The following is a 20,351-nucleotide window of genomic DNA, read 5'->3' as shown; positions in this document are numbered from 1 at the left end:
GAGAAAGCAGGTTGGGAGTAAAAAAAAAGAGAAAGAGACAGAGAAAAAAGGAAATGAGCACAAGTACAGAACTCATTGAGCTAAAGGTATAAATACAAATCATACACACCTTAATCACATCTAAAAACACATTACATTTTGAATTTCAAGTTTTAACATGCTTTAGAGGAAGCATATGATTAACCTATAGGCTATGCATCCCTTTGACCTTACGACCTTCCCTCAAGCACCACCTTCAGAACAAACTTCATCGTACTACTGGCTGGGTTTTAAGATGACCAAGGTCATTAGCACATTATTGGTTCCATCCACAGTCTGACATGACAGCTCCCAAAAAGTGAAGCCCAAACATCTAAATCTCCCCCTGGTGGCTGTCTGGAAAAGTCAACTTTGATGGCACCAAATGTTGGTGTTTTGTCCTGACACATCGCTGTTTTCAAGCAACTTTTTAGGCACCATATGTGGGTGTGCTGAAGCAACCAGTTGCTGTTTTTCCAGCATTTTTTTTTTTTTTTGGCACAAAATTTGGATGTTTTGAATTAACCTGTCACTGTTTTTCCAACAACTTTTTAGGCACCAAATGTGGGTATTTTGTCCTGACACATCGCCCCTTTTCAAGCAACATTTTAGGCACCAAATGTTGGTGTTTTGTCCTGACACATCGCCCCTTTTCAAGCAACATTTTAGGCACCAAATGTGTGTGTTTTTTTCCTGACACGTCGCCCTTTTTCAAGCAACATTTTAGGCACCGAATGTGGGTGTTTTGCCCTGACACGTCGCTGTTCTTCAAGCAAATTTTTAGGCACCAAACATTGGTGTTTTGAAGCAACACATTGTTGTTTTTCATCACCTTCTTAGGCACTAAATGTAGGTGTTTCTGGGGACCTATCGCTGTATTTCCGGCACCTTTTTAAGCACAAAATTGCGTGTTTGGAATTAACCCGTCATTTTTCCAGCAACTTTTTCAGCACAGTATACTGGCTGCAGTATAGGTCAAAAAGCCCACCCCCTCCGTATTAGCAGAAATGGAGACATGCCGTCCATCTTTAGTCTAAAGTAGGGACGCAAAATACTGGATTTTTTTGCCGATATCTGAAATGCCTTTACATAACATAAACAAAACACTAATCAGCGTCAGGGTTTCTATGAAGTGCTGTAAAGTTTAGTTGATTCAAAACACACCCAAAACACACATTAAACACATTAAACATGGCTTAATAGAGACAATTTCAAACTCAAGTACACAAATCAGCTTCACTATAACTCGCAGCATTCACAGATAAACACTTGTCTTTATCTGGACACATTTTCCCCACAAATACAACATGCTAACGTTATTAGCACAAGCCTATGGCATTTTATATTGTATAAATTAGCCTAGCGACGATCAGAGATTTCCTCTGCTCATATGAAGCCAGGATAAATCACATACAGTGTGTGGAGGCTTTATTGTCTTCACAATTTATTGTTTCTTATCCGTGAAATTAAAGTAAATAAAGGCTTCCTTTCCACTGAAGGAAATGGTTTCACTTCACAAAAACAGACGGGTCTATATCGCCGCAACGTGTAGTTACATTTCTGGTGAGGTGCAAGTTTGGCTCGGTTTGGGCTCTAGGGTCAACAAAGAGCCTACGCTGTAGGTACGGTGACAATTCGAGGCAGAAGTATAAATCCTGCATTATTTGGCCAATAAGTGATACCTAAATTGATATATCCACTTTTTCCCCACCTTTTTTCGTGAAGTCTCTTCTGTAGTGGAATTATTTAACATCATATACATGCATACTCTTATCGTGACGGCCCACCAGCAGATGGACACATGAAATACAATACTGTCCAATGTACATAATATTCATTCATTGTGCAAAGACAGAAAAAGCATGTTAGGTAATTCCAGTATCGTAAATATCTGCAGATACCAATGACGTACCGATATTATAGTGCATCCCTAGTCTAATGAACACTGCAGGCTCAGGGGCCACTAAAAGTGTTTGTTTCACAGACACCCAGTGAGGACTCACCACAGTGCAGTTACTGGATGCAGATATACACTTCCTGTCCTCGCACCACTGGCAGCCCCGTGTGTTGGCGGTGCAGCTCGCACAGTCTGAGAACCGGAAACACTGCTCGTCTGTACTGTCTGCAGGAGGGCACAACACACACACAACCATGAACACAAATGTAGTCATGTTTTTCCCTCGTCAGAGGCTGAGGAGTGAACCACAGAAAGATTATTAAAGGGAGAAATGCTAACTGAGTGCATGGAGCAGGCGCATGAGGAATTTAACCTGTCAATGTAATCAGACATGTTATTTTAATACTGCATATCAGAGAAATATATAATGTGTGATTACTCTAGACTGTCTCCACTTAACGCTCCTCCGTTTGCAGCTGTCACAGTAAAGTGTCTAATCTTTAATTCTACCTTTCAGGTGAGGTGAGTTCTCACTTCTTGCTGTATTAGAAGAGATTTATGCATCTGCTGGGAATAAATTATCTGATTAGAAGTGCGCCGATCAATCGCTGCTAATCATAATCGGCATAAACGTTTATAATGTTCTAACAAGTGTTGAGCACAGGAGTAAAAAGTCTCAGTCAGTTTGCATCAGTCAGAAAAAGCACTGGAATGTCCATCTGGTATGATTCTCAAAATATCTGGTGTATGTCAGGAAGTTGCACTACACACTCATGTGGCGGCCATGTGCAAGCCAGTAATGTCTTCATGAAGTGTAAACGAGCATGTAATCACAATGTTTAGATGTGATTAAAATATATTTTGGCAGTTATGTAATTATGCAGCTTTATTCCAGTCTGCTCATTCATACATGCTGTGCTGTCGTTTGTAGAATAAATATGCATGTGAGATTACAGCACAGGCTGAACACTGATCTGGGACGTGTGAATCAGTCAGACTTCTACCATGCCTGGTTTGTTTCTTTAGTTCCTTAAACAAAAATCTCCTTTTCATGTTTTTGACAGCAATTTATCAACTATTTTTGTACAATTTGTATCATATTATATTTGTATTTTTCTGCTGTTCCAGTCAGCCATTGGTTAACATTTATTTCCATAAATCATGGGACTCTAGAAGCAGACTCTTGTGTTATTTCTAGGTACATTTTGTCACAGATTTTGTGTGTGGTGTTTAAATGACATAAAATCCAAGCTTCAGATTGGGACATAGCACTGTAGCCACCACTTTGAAAGTCACTGATGATATCAAAGAGGCTATAAACAATAACCTCACATGTTTATAGACCTTACAGAAGCTTTCAGTACCAAGACTATCCACCGCTCATTAACACCTTGTTGTGTGCTGGCATTTGATGCAGAGCTGCAAAGTGGTTCCACAGTTATCTGACTAGCCGTACACAGATTCTTAAACATGGTCGCAATGTTATGTCAGACAAAGTCGCTATGGTGAAGGGTGTCCCACAAGGATCGGTTTTGAGACCCTTGTTGTTTTAGTTTAAATTAATGACTTGACTTGACTTAATCCTCTTGGCCCCCTTGGGAGCATAGGGCGTCCACCATGGATCTCCACCTCACTCTCTTCTGCACGATGGTCTTCACTTCTTGCCAGGAGGTCCCCGTCTTGGTCAGTTCATCAAGCGTGGACCGCCTCCAGTTGGATTTTGGTCTCCCCGGCTTCCTCTTGCCTTGAGGATTATAGTCCAGAGCTTGTCTTGCTATATTTCTCGGATCCTTCTTAAGTGTATGGCCGATCCATCCCCACTTTCTGGATTTGATTTTGTTGTGGATTTGCTCCTGATTCATGCATCTCCACAGTTCTACATTTGATATCTTGTTGGGCCACCAAATCCTCAGTATGTATCTGAGACAGTTGTTGATAAATACTTGCAGTTTATCAGTGATTGATTTGGTGGTTTTCCAGGTTTCACAGCCATACAGAAGGACAGATTTTACGTTTGTATTGAAGATTCTTAAACATGGTCACAATGTCATGTCAGACAAAGTCGCTGTGGTTAAGGGTGTCCCACAAGGATCGGTTGTGAGACCATTGTTGTTTTAGTTTAAATTAATAATACCTGTGATAAGTTCCAATCTACAAGTACCATTTGTATGCAAATGACACAGTCTGGATTCTGCAAATTTTAGAAAAAGGCTCCAGGCCTCCAGATGTATGACGCATATAGGTGGCAAGATGTTAAAAAAAATGTTTTTTTCAGTATATATGCTACAGATTTATACAATCGGAAAATGTAAGAATCACTTTAGGTCTACAACAACGATCTTAATGTTATTCATTTCCATATAATTATTTGTCAAAGCCACAGAGGGCTGCTGGAGAAGGGCTAAAGAGCCGTAGGTTGCCTTCCCCTGATCTTAGGTCACGCAAATGGCTTCAGTTTAAATTGTCTTTTATCAGCTCAGGGCCGCTGGCAAAACAAGTCTGTTCTACTACGGCCCCTGGTCCTGAACAGACTGCAGGCCAAGCTTGAACTCAAGACCCATGTCTCTTTACGTATTTTAAACTAAGAACAAAGGAAGTGATCATGAACAGTTGCAGCCACTTCGTTTAACAAACAAACTCTAGATTAAATATTGCCACCATGTTAATGAACTGTATTTTGACATACCTATTGTCACTGTAGTGAACTGATGTTGTTGCTCTGTTTGTATTTGCTGCTATATGACTCTGTCTTGGCCTGACAGGTTTCATTTGCAGGAGTTTTTAATCTCAATGTAACTTCCTAGTTAAGTAAAGGTTATATAAGGTAGATAGTTTAACTCTGGATTCATTTGAAGCATCTGCACTTCATTATCTTACAGTGATCCTGTGACCACTGTGATCCTGTGACCACTGTGAATGAATGTAAAGCTTAGATGATTTGTGGCAAACAGACTTACACATGAATAAACACTGGTGTGGTCCTTTAAAGCAGTCAATCCATTATGTCCTATATTTAAAACTGACAGTACCACCAAGAGCGTGATTGCTTTTAATTTAAACCTGCAGTGAGTTGCCTGAAGCAGAATACCTGGGAAAGCTACAGCATCTAAATCTGGCAGAGACAGATGGGGGGGAGGGGAAGGAGGGTTTGGACTGAACCTAATTATTTCAAAATGAGGTAATTGTTGCAGCATTGACCTTCTGTTCCCATAATTACGGCATGCAAACAAACTTCAGAAGCCAAATCCTTCAGAATAATTATTATTCTCATGAAAAAAGTGGCCTTTGGGGAGCAGCACTTATGCTGGATTGTGCTGTACATTTCAGGGAGAAGATGTTGACATGACAGGGGAAATATGCCTGGACAAAAAAGGCAAAATGTTAAAGGTCCAGTGTGTCAGATTCACAGGGATAGACTGGCAGAAATAGAATATAACATAATAAGTATGTTTTCTTTAATGTATAATCCACTGAAAAAAGTGTTTTCATTTTCTTAGAATCAGTCGTTCATATCTACATAGGGAGAAGGTCCATGCCCACGTATGACGACATATGACGACGTCTCACTTTGGGTTTACTTAGTCTCTATATACAGACTCTACACTTAGTGAATGTAGAGTCTGTAGGCAAACCCCGGAGATACTGCCTCCGGAAGAAGAGCGGAAGAGCTCTGGTTTCCGGTGCTAGACTGTTTGTAGTCCGCGTGATATTGACCAATCACGGTTGAGCCGGCTGCAGTTGTTGCCAGGTTAAACGGCCCATGCGGTGAACTAACGAGGCGGAACGTAATTGGCATCAATGCAAACTCTGAATCCATCGCAATGGTTCAGCATATTTACTGATATATAAACAGAAGTCGGAAACGGAAATTCGCCTCCTCCACCCAAATCAAATCGGAATGCCAAAAAATCAGGAGTCTGCCCCCAGAGGCTGTATCGCCGTCTGCCGGAAGTCAGACGCCGAATACAGCCGGTGGGTTCCGAGAATGGCGTTTACTTGACCTGATACTTCATTTTACTATCTTAGACCTGCTGTCCTCGTTCGTGGACACTTTTTGTGCCATCTAGTGGTCGTAAGAGCACAATACGCTAACCCGTGTAAAAGCAAGATGGCAGCCATCTCTGCCAAGTCAGTCCCGACACAAATGTGGACAAAGTCCAAAACTTGATCACATTTTATGGTTCAGACTTCTTTATGTATGATTAATAATGTTTGTAGTTTGATACGGCAACAAGATTGACCAATTTTAGCAACGGTGACTAGCTAAGACACTTTTAATTAGGAAGTACTCGTTTGAGGACTTTTGGACTTCATTATCGTCTCGTCTGAGGACATTGGGACTTAATTATTGTAAAAAATGTTTAGTTTTTTATACTCATCAGGTCCCACTGATCCCAAATAGCTAAGAGAAATTAAAAATTAATTTTAACGGTTTAAATCAGAGTGTCCATTTCTTTTGGAGAGGAAGAGACCCCTGCGGATATTTTGGCTTGCTCCGATACTGTCAGCATGTTGGCCGATTCCAATAGTTCATATAAAGCCAATATTGGCTGATACTGATGACATGCCGATATTATCGTGCATCCCTGGTAAAAACCTCCAGAGCAATGAACACTCTTAGGAATCCTCACCACTATCTCACCTATCCTCTCTGCTAGATGCCACAAAATCCACCTAAATCTTACACACTGTTCCTTTAGAGAATCAGCTGTGCAGACAGGACCTCAGTGTAACTTACTAGGTCGCGCAGGGCAAAAAGGAGCAGGAAAAATGTTCTCGGCTGCTTTCGGCTCCCAGGGGACACATCCATTTTTGACCCAATGGCAGCGAACGCCTGGTCCAGCAGCAGCACAGGAAGCTGGGGTAGAAAAGGCCTGGCAGGATGGAGGGGTGTAGGCCAACACGTCGTTCAGAAGGAGGCCCGAGAATCCTCCAAAGATGTACATGGAGCTGCAGGAGAGATGGAGAGAATTACAAGGAATCACAACAGACACCTGTACTGTAGCTATGGACGGAAGCAACAAAGCAAAAGATACAATGAGTCTTCAAGAGACAAGGAATGACTGCAGTGATGAAGACAGATGAGGAGGTGTTGAGATCCTTTCAAAGACAGAGCTGAACTTTATGAATGAATCGAGAATCATTGGTCTCAACTGGGCTTTACTCTTTGATTCGAAGGATCCGGTGTTCATCAGAGGTGCTTATCAAAAAATTTAATTATCCAAGAAACCTTTGTGACGTCAGATCATCTGCAGTCAAAAAAAACAACTGCAGGAAACAGTCAAAAACAGTCTCACAGAAGTTCTAGGCCGACAATCCAGCGATTCAAAACCCACATTACAATTCTTGTAGAAACCACAGCACCAGTATAGAAGAATATTATTGACCAACTTTTCTGTGTGAATGAAGCCAGAAAGATACAGAGAAACACTCAAATATGGGAGAGGTAGAAATAGAGCCCTCGACATGAGAAAGAAATATATAGAGCCTATATATACTGTATCAATACATAGAAGGTATAAAGAAAGTTACTGAGAAAGTAAAGCGAGAGAAACATCCCCGTACAGACAGGAGGTGATGTGGCAGAGACGCAGCCCAAGTTTCTACACTGAGAGCTTCAGAGACGTCAGCAGAGGAAGAAGTGACAAGAGAAGTGTAAACTGAAACTAAATATAACATTGGGATGAAGAGATCAATCCATAAACAATCGACACATCAAAACCGCAACCTGAAAGGGAAAAGCAGGGAGGAACATCAACCGAGACTCTCAGTGCTTCCAAAACTTAGAGGACACAGCGGGAAGACATCAAGGAAATGTAAAAATATGCAGGAATAATGCACAGTGAATTGTTTTATTTGCATATATATAATTGAGTAGTTTAGTGGATTATGTAGCAGATTTACACAGATTTAAACATCAGCGATGGCAGGTACACTCTGCTGAAGTGTTCTTATGCAAAGCAATAAATCTCCGACAAATTCAGACATGTAGCGTACCAGATATTTTACAGAGATGAGTGATGATTAAAAAAGGAATTTGCAGATGGAGTTTGGGAGAATAAGGATGGAGCTCACCCATTGCTAACTACGGCAGAATGTCCGAAGCGGTTGGTGTCCCGGTGCAGGCCTGGTCTGGGGAGGACGGTCCATTCGTCACAGGCTGGAGAGAAGCACACACACAGACACAAGTGGCTTAAATACAATATATTCACATCAGTGTGACTGAAATGAGAAACTGCAAAAGGTCAAGTCAAGAAGAAACAACCAGACAGAGAGAGGAAATTATTTATGTTACAGGTGCTCCTTGCAAGAGAGGCAAGAGAGGAAAGAAAACAAGCAGGAGCGACTGCAACGGGCTGCACGCGCGGGCGCTTGCGCAACTTGAACATCTATTTATTCTGTAAGCAATAATGCAAAAAGTATACCAGGACTCATCATCCATCTTTTTACCCGTCCAGGTCCTTCATCCATTCCAATGGATATAACTTTTTTAGGATGTCTAGATCTTTGATAACATCTGACTCCACCTCATGGATGTACGAAGAGACCTGGATACAGCATCAGCAGCAGGGCGCCGTTCACTCCTATGACAGTTGCTCAGTGGCGCTTGAAGCCAAAATCATTCTACGTCCACAGTAGAAAATTACCCGGATGACTAGCGCCACTTCAGAACAGGCACACGAGACTTACTGAGTTCAGCTGAGCAGCCAACTTTTGCCAGCCAAGCAACTGACTTCTGGTTGAGCGCTCTGCTAACTTGAATAAAATTATTTAATCTTGCAGGTCTTTTAGACTTTCCAAATGTTATCGAACTTTATGTTTATACCTTGATAGTGGAACTAGTGATTTCTGGGGGGTAGTGACACTGAAGACATCTCTTTCCCAATGTAGGTCTATGGAAAAGTCTTTTTTTGATCCCAATGGCATCATATGAAAGACCCCAGAAATACAGTACCACTGTTTGGCTACTACGAAAACTAGCTTCAAAGCGTACCACGCCTACCTGCTCAACCTAAATGCACAGATTTGTTTGATGGGATGTCTATGAGCCAATCAAAGTGTTCCACATCATTTTAAGTGGACTGCAGTAAAGCCACGCCCCCCTTTTTCAACAAGCGTGGTTGACTGTGAGGCCAGGAGGAAAAGCATGGTACATTTTGATCTATTGAATATATTGTTAGAGTGCAAAATCTGTGTTTCACCTGTGTTTAAAGTACACACGAGATGTTATATTACTTATACATGTCGAAAAAATCACATAAAGATCTATAACTTTTACTCAGGATTTTTTCAAAGGTTTTTTTTTTTAAAATATCCGTCTATTGAAATGAATGGGGGATCTGAAAGTCAACTGAAAATAAATAGAGATATACAGTTTAAACACGGAAATACAGTACTGATTTGATTCTCTAATGATACACTCAGCTTTTAATACATCTTATTTTATTTATGTCGACAGAGTATTCATCTCAGGTTGTTTTAAACGCACTGTTTTCTTGAGATACTTCATAAATTAAGGATATTTTAAGTAGTGATGACAAATACAATAGGAAATATATATGCTGTGTGTTGCAAAGCATCACTTTATTTTCTGATAGAAGTTCAATTTTCATGGAAAATAATAAACTCTTGGGTGTTTTTTTGTTGAAAAAAAAAGTCAGTTGAGACTACTTCTTGTCGTTCTTTACCACTAGGTGGTGTCTGCGTTAAGATTCTTCATCCATTGGAATGGACAGAAAAAATAACACAATAAAGTATTCTTTTACTTTGTGTGACTGATTCATGAGTGCATTAAGAGTGGAAATCCACCATTACAATATTTTTCTGTGTGTGTTTGTTTGGAACATAATTGGGTTCTAAACTGGCAGAATATACGGTTAGTTTAGAAAATAAAATACAGTATTTTTAATGCTGATTTAAGTTTTGATAAGAAGTATATTTGCTGTGTGCTAGCATTGAATTCTAATGCTCTATCGAAAAAAAATGGTCTGGCCTAAACGATGCTATTTGATATTATTTTGTCTTATTTTGGCGCAGTTGTACGTCTCATATTGAGTAACACATCATTTCTAAATCTCTTATATTTTTGGAATAAGGAGCAGATATGTTGCTGCTTGTGAGGAGAAAGAACTGAGCAGGGTGACCCACAATTCAACCCCCTCCTTTCATTTCATCCCGAGGAATAAGAACTCATTATGCTAACCTTTTCACATTAAATTACGGTGCTACAGAGAAGATAGGGACAATAATCTGGGAGATGACTTCATAAAACACTTCACACCACCAAATATCATCATAAAGTTCCCCTCTCTCTGTCTGGTTATCATTGAAGCTATCAGTTCTGTGTATTTTACTATTTGGGTTTTACAACTCTCTGATGTTTTAATGACCCCGACGTGCTCCCATTATATTCATATGGAAATGACTGTGAGTGTGTGTGAGTCTGCGGTGAGTTAGTGTAAATGTGCCATTTAGCCAGATGAGCCTTCCCTGAATGTAAACGCAGTGCCGGTAGAGTCAGGGACTCGGGGACGCCAGGTTGCTAACGACCTCGTTAAGTGGTGTGCTAATTGGGAGCGCTTGTTTAAGAGCGAGGGATGCGGCAGAGGACACGGTGAGAGGATGGGAAGAGGTGGGGGGGTCGTTCTAATCAGCACCAAGAGCAATGAGCTCATCACCAGCAGAGGTTAAAGGTCAGTCATATTAACATACCAACTAGGGTGACGCTGATACAATCAAGCGGAGCTGAGACCTGAGCCTGTGTTCCTTCTATAATGACATGTTTATTCTTTGTTGTTGTTAAAGACATTGTAGATACCTTCCATATTGTCGTGAGAACTGTTAAAGGAATAGTTTTATATTTTGAAACTTAGTTCACCTCGTCACACGTTCACATTTTGTCATGGACTCTCCATGTCCACATACTACGTCCAAGGTACCCTGGGTGTGTTGGTTGTTGACGTTCTGGGACACCGCGTCAACTTCAGCCTGTTACATGCATTGTCTGTTTTCAAAATACACTTCTGTTTTCACAGGAAATGTACAGTTTGCATACAGTCTCTTTCAAAATAAAAGCACTACGTCGATACAACACCACAAATTGATACCTTTTTTCCTTCAACAACAAACCACTACTCATATATCTGCTGCCTTAACTTCCATTGTTGTCCTGCCATGCTTCCCCCTGATGCCACTGGATGCTGTTAAAAAATAACCGGCCGCTGATCATGCCTGCGCCAAAGGACGGCTTTTTTCATTGGTGTCTGATACCAAAGTTACTGAACACCCGCTGGCTGTCGATGACTTTGGAGTGAGACGTCACACAGGGTCCACACTCTACCGAATTCTATGGGTAATAGCCTCCTATGATCACGAGCACTGATATTTGCATGAATGTAACTGGCATGTCAGGACTTGCCTATCTTAATACATGCAGAGCCAACAGTATTAGGGGTGGGTGATTCCACATAATTTGGTTTCCCCCTGTTTGAGTCCATCAGAAGATGGGTACACTGTGGTCATAAAGGGATGGACACGCTCAGCAACAATACTCAGGTAGGCTGTGGTGTTTAAACCATGCTCAGTTGGTACTAAGAAAATCTCCCCCACACCATTACACCACCAGCAGCAGCAGCCTGAAGCGTTGATACAAGGCAGGATGGATCCATGCTTCCATCTGAATGTGGTTTTTCCAATCTTCTATTGTCCAGTTTTGGTGAGAAAACCCGTGTGAATTGTAGCCTCAGTTTCCTGTTGTTAGCTGACAGGAGTGGCACCTGGTGTGGTCTTCTGCTGCTGTAGCCCATCTGCTTCAAGGTTGGACAAGGTGTTGTTGCTTCAGAGATGCTCTTCTGCACACCTTGGTTGGAACCAGTGCTTATTTGACTTCCTGTTGCCTTTCTATCATCTTGAACCAGTCTGGCCATTCTCCTCTGACCTCTGGCACAAACAAGGCATTTTGGCTCACTGGATATTTGCTCTTTTTGGGACCATCCTCTGTAAACCCTAGAGATGGTTGTGCTGAAAATCCCAGTAGATCAGCAGTTTCTGAAATACTCCAACAACCATGCCACGTTCAAAGTCACTTAAATCACCTTTCTTCCCCATTCTGATGCTCTGTTTGAACTTCAGCAGCTCATCTTCACCATGTCTACATGACTAAATATATCAAGTTGCTGCCACAAAACTGGCTGAATGGCTATTAGCAAAAACAAGCAGTCTAACAGATGTATGTAATAAAGTGGCTGGTGAGTGTAAGTCCAATGCCAATGATCAGCGCCAACTGAGGAAGCTTAATTCGATTTTTGAAGGTTGACATTTCTAGCACACACCAGAGCGTGCTGCCTGAGAGACATGGCTCAGGTAGCAAAACTCTCTATGCTTAAAAGTCAGAAGTAAATCTTTTAGTTTTTCATTCATAGAACAAAATGTTCTGAACACAACCTGGCATCAGAAGCTGAGCGCTGTAACAATAACAAATGTTAGATGGTATAAAAAGGTTGTAAAGTTGATAGGTAAGAGGCTACAGCTCCTGCCAAACAATATGCGAGGCAGCTGCTGCAGTTATTAACATTTGACATTTTGGAGTCAGTCTGGAGATTTAAATCTGTGATACCCTTGTGGAATCTATTTCTACATCTTGCATTAACACTGCTGTTGTGTCAGCTCTACTTTCATTCAACATGCGAGGCCCTGTATCAAAGTCTCACCTCTGCTTAGGTGTGCTGCTGTGTGACAATTAAATTCCATCTGAAGCACGTGGTGTGTGAAATATGTTTCACCTCCGGCACTTGACACACACTAAAATAAGTTTCAATAGAGCTGGGAAGTTAAAGAACTGTGGCCTGTTCCTTAACAGTCCCAGTTGTCTTATCTGTGGAGGTAAGGCAGCTCACTGTTAATCCTCTATAGAGTTTGATTTTTATTATTTACATTATTATTATATACACAGTAAACAAACTAACACACTGTTAAAGGTCCAGTGTGTAAGATTTAGGGGCATTAAGTGGCAGATATCGAGGAGGACTGTGGCTTGTAATAGCTGAAACTTCTCCCTATTAGAATTCTTTCAGCGTTCATTGTTCAGGAGGCTTTCACCAGGAGCTGAATTATCTACAGAGGTGTCTTCCTCACTAAGACAAATGGACCAGTAGTTTCACATTGTGAATTCTGTGATTCTCCAACATTCTTGGCATTAAAGTGCAGCTAATTTTGTGGCTGAAGGGAAAACACAGGCGGCCCTATCCAATGCCAGTGTTTGGTTTGTCCATTCTGGGCTACTGTAGGAACATGGCGTGCAACATAGCGATCACCATAGATGAGGACCTTCTCTGTATGTACAGATAAATGACTCATTCTAAGGTAACAGAAACACAACAATTCTTATCTTTAGGTGATTATACACTAAAGAAAACAAACTTATTGATATACTTATTGTATATTTCATTTCTTCCAGTAATGAAGGTGTTTTCCTTCTTTAATCTAATCTGAAGAGGTTTGTCTGGTTAAATAAGGGTTAAATTCATGTTTACGTATACAGGTATACAGGTAGATAGATTGATAGATTATCCCTGGGCACTGCACTCATATTGGTGAGTTCTGTTGCACTGACTTCTGGCAGACGGCGATACAGCCTCTGGGGGCAGACACCTGATTTTCTGGCATTCCAGTTTGATTTGGGTGGAGGAGGCGAATTTCCGTTTCCGACTTCCGTTTATATATAAGTAAATATGCTGAACCATTGCGATGGATTCAGAGTTTGCAGTGACACCAATTATGTTCCGCCTCGTTAGTTCACCGCGCGGACCGTTTAACCTGGCAACAACTGCAGCCGGCTCAAATGTGACTGGTTGATATCACGCGGACTACAAACAGCCTACAACCGGAAACCTTCTTCTTCTTCCGGAGGCAAGATCTCCAGGGTTTGCCTACAGACTCTACATTCACTAAATGTAGAGTCTGTATATAAAGACTATGCTGCACTAGACTTCTGCTCAGTGGCAAAACTAAGCGCCAACATTGGGAATAGTGATGGGCAGAAAGTAAAGGTGTGAAGCATAGACTGTATACAATAATGGATGTAGCTACCCTGACCTCACCCACTGGTTTGTGGACTCTGTTTTGAGCCTCAAGTTCAGCATTTTGGCCATCGCCATCTTGGTTTTTCAAAGCCAGAAGTGACCAAATTTGGACTATAGACTGTCTGTAAAATGCCCCATTGCGGTTATTCTGTGACAGCAACTGGCAGGTGGAAACACTGTGGGACAACAACTAAAGTTAAGACAGCAGGAGTCCAAGTAGGGCAGGTGGGAAGGGTGGTGGATGGGTCCAACAACCACCTACTTTCATCCAGGAGGCCGGTGTCTGCATCCCGTAAGATTGTAAAGCCAAACCCTGTTCTTTTGTCCTAAACCTAGCCACATGCGTGTGTTGGCTAAACATAACATCCCTCAAAATTTATTTGAAAACTGGATGCACTCTCATGTGTATCCTCTGTTGTTTCAGTGCATTTACAGATGGTTTGACCTCAAGAGAGTTTAGTGACAGTGTCAGTGTTCAGCTTCTGATTTGTTCATGTGGATTGAAAGCTTTGTTGAAAGTTTGAAAAGCCCCCCACGCCTGACCTCACACCTCCACCCACAGCTTTAAACTTTTACATCTTAACAAAAAAAAAAAAAAAAAAAAGGATAGCAGTGTCACTGACTTTTGATCTCATCTCCTGGCCGCACTGGGCACACACATCCCAACAACCACCCTGAGATTAAAGCTGCCAAATTGTCCAAAGAACTGCAGGCTCGACAGATACTTATCAGCCACAACACACACACACACACACACACATATACAGGGACACACACATCAACGCAGATTTTAATTTCCTCTCAGGATATGAGAAAATCTGTGTTAATAATGCATGGTGGGACAGAGAGAGAAATCATGAGACCAGATCGAAGCAGGCAGGCGGGCTGATTGACAGTTTGATCTGATCTGCACTAATGGAGGACTTGATGGAGAAGGGCGGGCGGAGGAAGAGGAGGAGGAGGAGGAGGTTTGAGCGGCAGCCACTGTTTGCTCCTCCAATATATCACAGCTCCCAACATCTTCCAAACAAGCTCCCAGCTCACCCTGGGCTTTTCAGTGGGCTGTGCCATGTGTGTGTGTGTGCCATGTGTGTGTGTGTGTGTGCCGTGTGTGTGTGTGTGTGTGTGTCAGGTGTGTGTGTTTGCGTGCAGCAGACAGTGTGTGGGTGTGTGCCTGTGGTGTGTCAAGTTGGAAAGGACTGCGTTTTTAATCAGAGTTCATTTTCCCCCCAAATCTAATTAGAAGTGTGAGGGTGGCAGGGTTGAGGGGAGGATAGGGGAGTGGGGGAGGAGGAGGGAGAGCTGGAGGGTGAGAGGGAGAATTAAATCCAAATGAAAAGTGCCTTCCGTGTCGACCTGAATCTAATGTGTGGCAGCAGAAGAGCAGGAGAAGCTAATAACGCTGCGTCGCCCCTCCAAGGTTAGCGTGCCAAAACAAAAACAAATTAGTGCTCGAAACCTCTCCGCTCGCTGTGAGCGCGGAGGCAGGGAGAAACAGAGGAGCAAATAAAGACCAAACAAGGGATGGAGGGAAGTGACTTCTACAGGTGGAACTAATTAATTATCTCCTGGAGAGACAGGAGAGGAGAGGAGAAGAGAGGAGAGGAGAGGAGAGGAGAGGAGAGGAGAGGAGAGGAGAGGAGAGGAAATGAAGTCTTTACATTCTACAAGCAAGCTGTTGTTATTTAGAGGAACATGAAATTACGCTTTATTTCAGGGGGACCTTCATTTCTTTTAAATTTTCTACAATAATAATTCTCTTGAAAGAAACTGTACTTCTTGGAAATGGCTAGAGGAGATGTATACAATTGGTACTGCAGGTACATACCTGTAATTAATATTTTTAATTAGATTGAAATAGTAAAAATGCATACATTATATCAAAGTCGAGTGTTTCATTAATCATCCACAAAAGTCTGAGTGAAAATAACCATTAATAACTATTAAACAGCTCATTTTGCTGTTTAGCCCACTTGCCAGGACAGAGTGGGCGTGGCAGATAACGCTCTGATTGACAGCTCCCTCGTTTTGATTGACATCTCCCTGGCTCAGCAATGGCTGCCACAAATTTAATCCAGCCGGACATGTCTGAGCCCTCTGATGATTCAGAGGACGAAGCAGAAGCTGAAAATGATTCCTTTAAGGTGGTCACCGAATGGTAAGTTTCAAAATGTTTTGTGATTCATATTAATGTTACTTCGTAGAATAGACCCTCAAAGCGGGAGAGACCGGTGCCAGCTGGCCGTCTCTCTGCCGCTGTGTAGAAGTATTTGCCCGCCTCGAATAATGCTCCCCTCTGGCTAAAATTGTGTTGTTTCCCGCAGCATCACCTCCACGATTGGGGATTTGTTTATGTGTAGCAAAGCTAACTGCTTGGGGTTGGGGTTAGGGGTGAGGAAGGGTGCACATTACGTCACCTCCCCGCGAGCCGACGCCGGGCCCAGGGGGCAAGCCCGGCCGCTCACAAGCCGCCTCTTCGGCTCGGATTGTCCAGTTCTGGAGCCGGTCAACCTGCTTGGGAGCCCGCCGGAGGCAGAGCTTCCGCTGGGTCGCAGCAGAGCGGTTCAGCCAGTTTACGATCTGTATTTTCTAAACATCAGACTAGAAAGCTGTTTCTCAGACTCCACTAAACAATAAAATAATTTTAAGTAACACTGCTGTCCTGAGCTCTACGAAATCTGTCATCTGACGTTTTCATTCGGCTGAATAAAAGTTTTAGTTTAGATAATCAAGATATTTTTCTGTCATGCCACCTTAATTATTCCAGTGAGCTTTCAGTTTTTAGGCTCAGACTCAAAGAGGTAGATTTAGCTGGAGCAGAAAGGTTTTGTTGCGCTGCCACTGGGGGGGCGGGATGAGACAACTGGCTGATGATTTATGATTGGTTTGGAATTTATTGCGTAATAAATCTGAGAGATAACCACAGCCAAGTCAAACCCAATTTCAAGAATGTACAAAAACTTAAAAGACAGATATTTCAAATTTGGATGGAAACTTATTTCTAATTGTTTTACATGTTTAATATTATGTACATAAGACCCTAAATTACATAGAAGGCTATTGTGGATTTGGGTTTCCAGAGGCTTTAAGAACTTAAGAAGGGATATGTGCACTTCAACTTCAAAAAAGTTTCCACTTTGAACACTACATATAAGTTTAAATTCAACATTTGTGAAGTGAAAATATCAGGGTTATTCAAAGTGTTGCAGTTAATTCCCATGTGGACATTAGCAGCTGCTCATAAACTGCAATAGAAACAGTCACCTGTGTCTACACTGGTGCTTACTGTGATGTCATTTCTTGGAGTATGTACACATGCTTCATATCCCTAAAATCAGTACGGACACGCTTTTCCATCAGATTTTACAAAAAAAAAACAACATACTGATCCCAAAGCTTTCTAAATGTAGAAACATAAACAAAATATTTCCTATCACCTGATAAGTTATATCAGCTATGTTCATCATTTAGTTTTTGAGATTTGCTCATATTTATGAGCAGAGTACAAAGGCGTTGTGATGGATTCATCATGCAGTGAAGTCATACCGAGTGTACAATGTGATGACACAGAAGACAGACACTTAAGCTTTCTGCTGCAAAGGAAAATACTGTGTTTGCACTGCACATAAGGTAAAGCAACACATAGTTAAAACATGATGACAGGGAAGACAAAGCTTTAGCTATCTGATGCTATAAGAATGAATACTCTAGCTATCATGGATCTTATTTCAGATCTATTTAAACAGAACCATGCAAACATTTTTGTAATTTAATACTGAAATATGTTAAATGGCTGTAGAGCAAACTGCACACGTGAAGAATTCCTCATTTTCCACTATAATTATTACCATATTGCATAACTCTTTCCACAGTAAGTTACAAACTACTGTTTTTGGGATACTGGAATTTCTAACTTGGATACAATACCTCAAAAAATATGCTAATATAGATATTCCATACTATTTTTGATAGCAACTGTAATCAAGGAGATTAAATAATTTTTCTTAACAAGCCTAAAATATGACCATAACGACCTTTCTTCTCTTGGTTAGTATCAGAGAACAGCAGAATGACTGTAGTCACTGACACTGAAAATAAGAAGGTGCATAGGCTACCAGTGTATCGATACTGCAAAAAACAAGTACTGAAACCATTTCACATATCCAGAAGTGATATGTATTGACCCGACTATTCCCATTAGGATCCATTATTATATATGTAAAATACTGCAAGCGATTAGAAATTATCTGTAAGATAAAGCATTACCTTTTTTTTTTTTCTCAAATTTGTCGTGAATCATGTAATTATTGTCTTAACTGGCCCTTTTTAAGTGAAAGCAACAGAAAGTAAAGAGTTAACTGTCAGAAAGCAAAATATAACAACAGTTTGACAATGGATAAAGTTGACAAATGTAACTTTGACAAGTGAGAATTTAACAAACTTATCTAAAGTTATCAGAGGATGAGGAGAAAGCAGCTACGGAGGAAGTGTAGCAAAGTAAAAAAAAAAGAGAGGGGAACTGGAAGACTCATCTCCTATCGGCTCAGGTTTAAACTATTTCTGAAGCTCATCATAACCTTCAGTGTGTTTAACCGTCGCCCCACTGGCTCAGCAGATGAGTTAAACTCTACATAAACCCTCTGTGGGTTACAGGGAATTGTTTCGCAGAACCACAGTAAGAAAAGTGTATCATGAAAAGTCACACTACACACTGGTCTGCTAATAATGCAGCTAACATACTGCTGAAATTAAAAAAAAGAAAGTGATGTGAATGTAACACTGACTGCCAGATGGTCAACACACATCAGCAGCACTGTGGCAGGAACATGGCTGCCACAGAGACTGAGGTGATCGCATTGGGTGGCAGGCGCTGATAAATGATGTCGCCCTGCTGATTAGGGTGTCAGGATGGGGGATACTTGTGTGTCACTCCAGAGTGAAGTTACCAACTAGAACTACTGCCTTGTGGTTGTACGCCTCCGCAAACCTTTAAAGCATGAACAGTTTACATCCATGTCTGTTAAAACACTGATGCTTCACATACAGAAGATCTAACCAATCAGCACAGTTTCAAGATTAGTCACCAATTCAGTATCTGACCAAATGTCTCCCCTTCTGTTCCTGAGATATGACGCTGACTAATGGCCAGAAAAGAGTTTTATGCAGAACATTATGATGTCACAGTGAAGCTGACCTTTTACTTGTTGGATATAAAATATCACTACTTCATCATCATATCCCATTCCATATTTGTGGGAAATTTTGTCATAATTAGAGGATGAATTCTTGAGTTACTGCCAAAAACATGTTTGGGGAGGTCACAGTAACCTTGACCACCAAATTCTAATCAGTTCATTCTTGAGTCCAAGTAGACGTTTTAAGAATAAGAATAAGAATAACTTTATTCATCCCCAAGGGGAAACTCAATTATCTGTCAGCTCATCCATTATATGTCAAAGAATTAAAAAGCCTGATGGCTGTTGGTATATAGGATCTTCTGTATCGCTTGAGAGGCCGTCCACCACAGTTTTTTTGGGTCCATCAAGGTGTTGTGGAGTGGATGATCTGGGTTGTTCATGATGGCCTCAAACATCTTCAGTGTGCATCTCTCCACCACCTCCTCCAGTGTGTCCAACCTGACTCCAATCACAGAGCCAGCTCTTTTGACTAGGTTGTCCAGCCGCCTTGCATCTTTGTGTCTGATGCTTCCTCCCAAGCAGACTGCAGCATGAAACAACACACTGGCCACCACAGACTGATAAAACATCTGCAGCATGTAACTACAGATGTCGAGAGATCTGAGCTTCCTCAAGAAAAAGAGGCGGCTCTGCCCCTTTTTGTAGAGAGCATCTGTGTTTAGGGACCAGTCCAACTTATTATCCAGGTATACACCTAGATCCTTATAGCTTGGCACCACCTCGATGTCCACCCCACAGGTATTCACTGGCTGAAGAGGGGGCTTGGACCTGCGGAAATCTATGATCATTTCCTTGGTCTTTGAGGTGTTCAGGAGGAGACAGCTCTTGTGACTCCAGTCACTGAAGGCTTTTATCAGGTCCCTATATTCAGACTCCTGCCCATTCCTGATACACGCCACAATAGCAGTGTCGTCCGAATATTTCTGGATGTGGCAGGACTCAGAGTTGTATTTGAAGTCCGCCGTGTACAGTGTGAACAGGAATGGAACCAGGACAGTCCCTTGTGGAGCCCCCGTGCTGCTCATTAATGTCCCAGAAATACAGTTCCCCAACCTGAATTACTGTGGCCTTCCTGTCAGGTAATCTATGATCCAGGAGATAAAGGAAGGATCCACTGCCATCTCCGTGAGCTTGTCTTTGAGTATGTTTAGGCCAACT

The 20,351-nt window shown here is 41.6% G+C and overlaps 1 protein-coding gene across 3 annotated transcripts in view; it reads right to left on the bottom strand.

The window, feature by feature from the left end:
• atrnl1a (attractin-like 1a) overlaps positions 1–20,351 on the bottom strand; it is a 439,798-nt gene that overhangs the window by 326,018 nt on the left and 93,429 nt on the right. For all 3 annotated transcript variants that reach the window (XM_049600221.1, XM_049600219.1, XM_049600220.1), the window contains exons 11-13: positions 7,991–8,075; positions 6,654–6,865; positions 2,022–2,140 (exon numbers count right to left, since the gene is read on the bottom strand). In XM_049600221.1, the coding sequence (XP_049456178.1) occupies positions 2,022–2,140; positions 6,654–6,865; positions 7,991–8,075 (416 nt within the window). The remainder of the gene's footprint in view (positions 1–2,021; positions 2,141–6,653; positions 6,866–7,990; positions 8,076–20,351) is intronic.

This window comes from Epinephelus fuscoguttatus, linkage group LG16 (genome assembly GCF_011397635.1).
Source record: "Epinephelus fuscoguttatus linkage group LG16, E.fuscoguttatus.final_Chr_v1".
NCBI lineage: Eukaryota > Metazoa > Chordata > Actinopteri > Perciformes > Serranidae > Epinephelus > Epinephelus fuscoguttatus.
The sequence above is the reverse complement of the archived record's forward strand: the minus strand, read 5'-3'. Positions and strand labels throughout refer to the sequence as shown.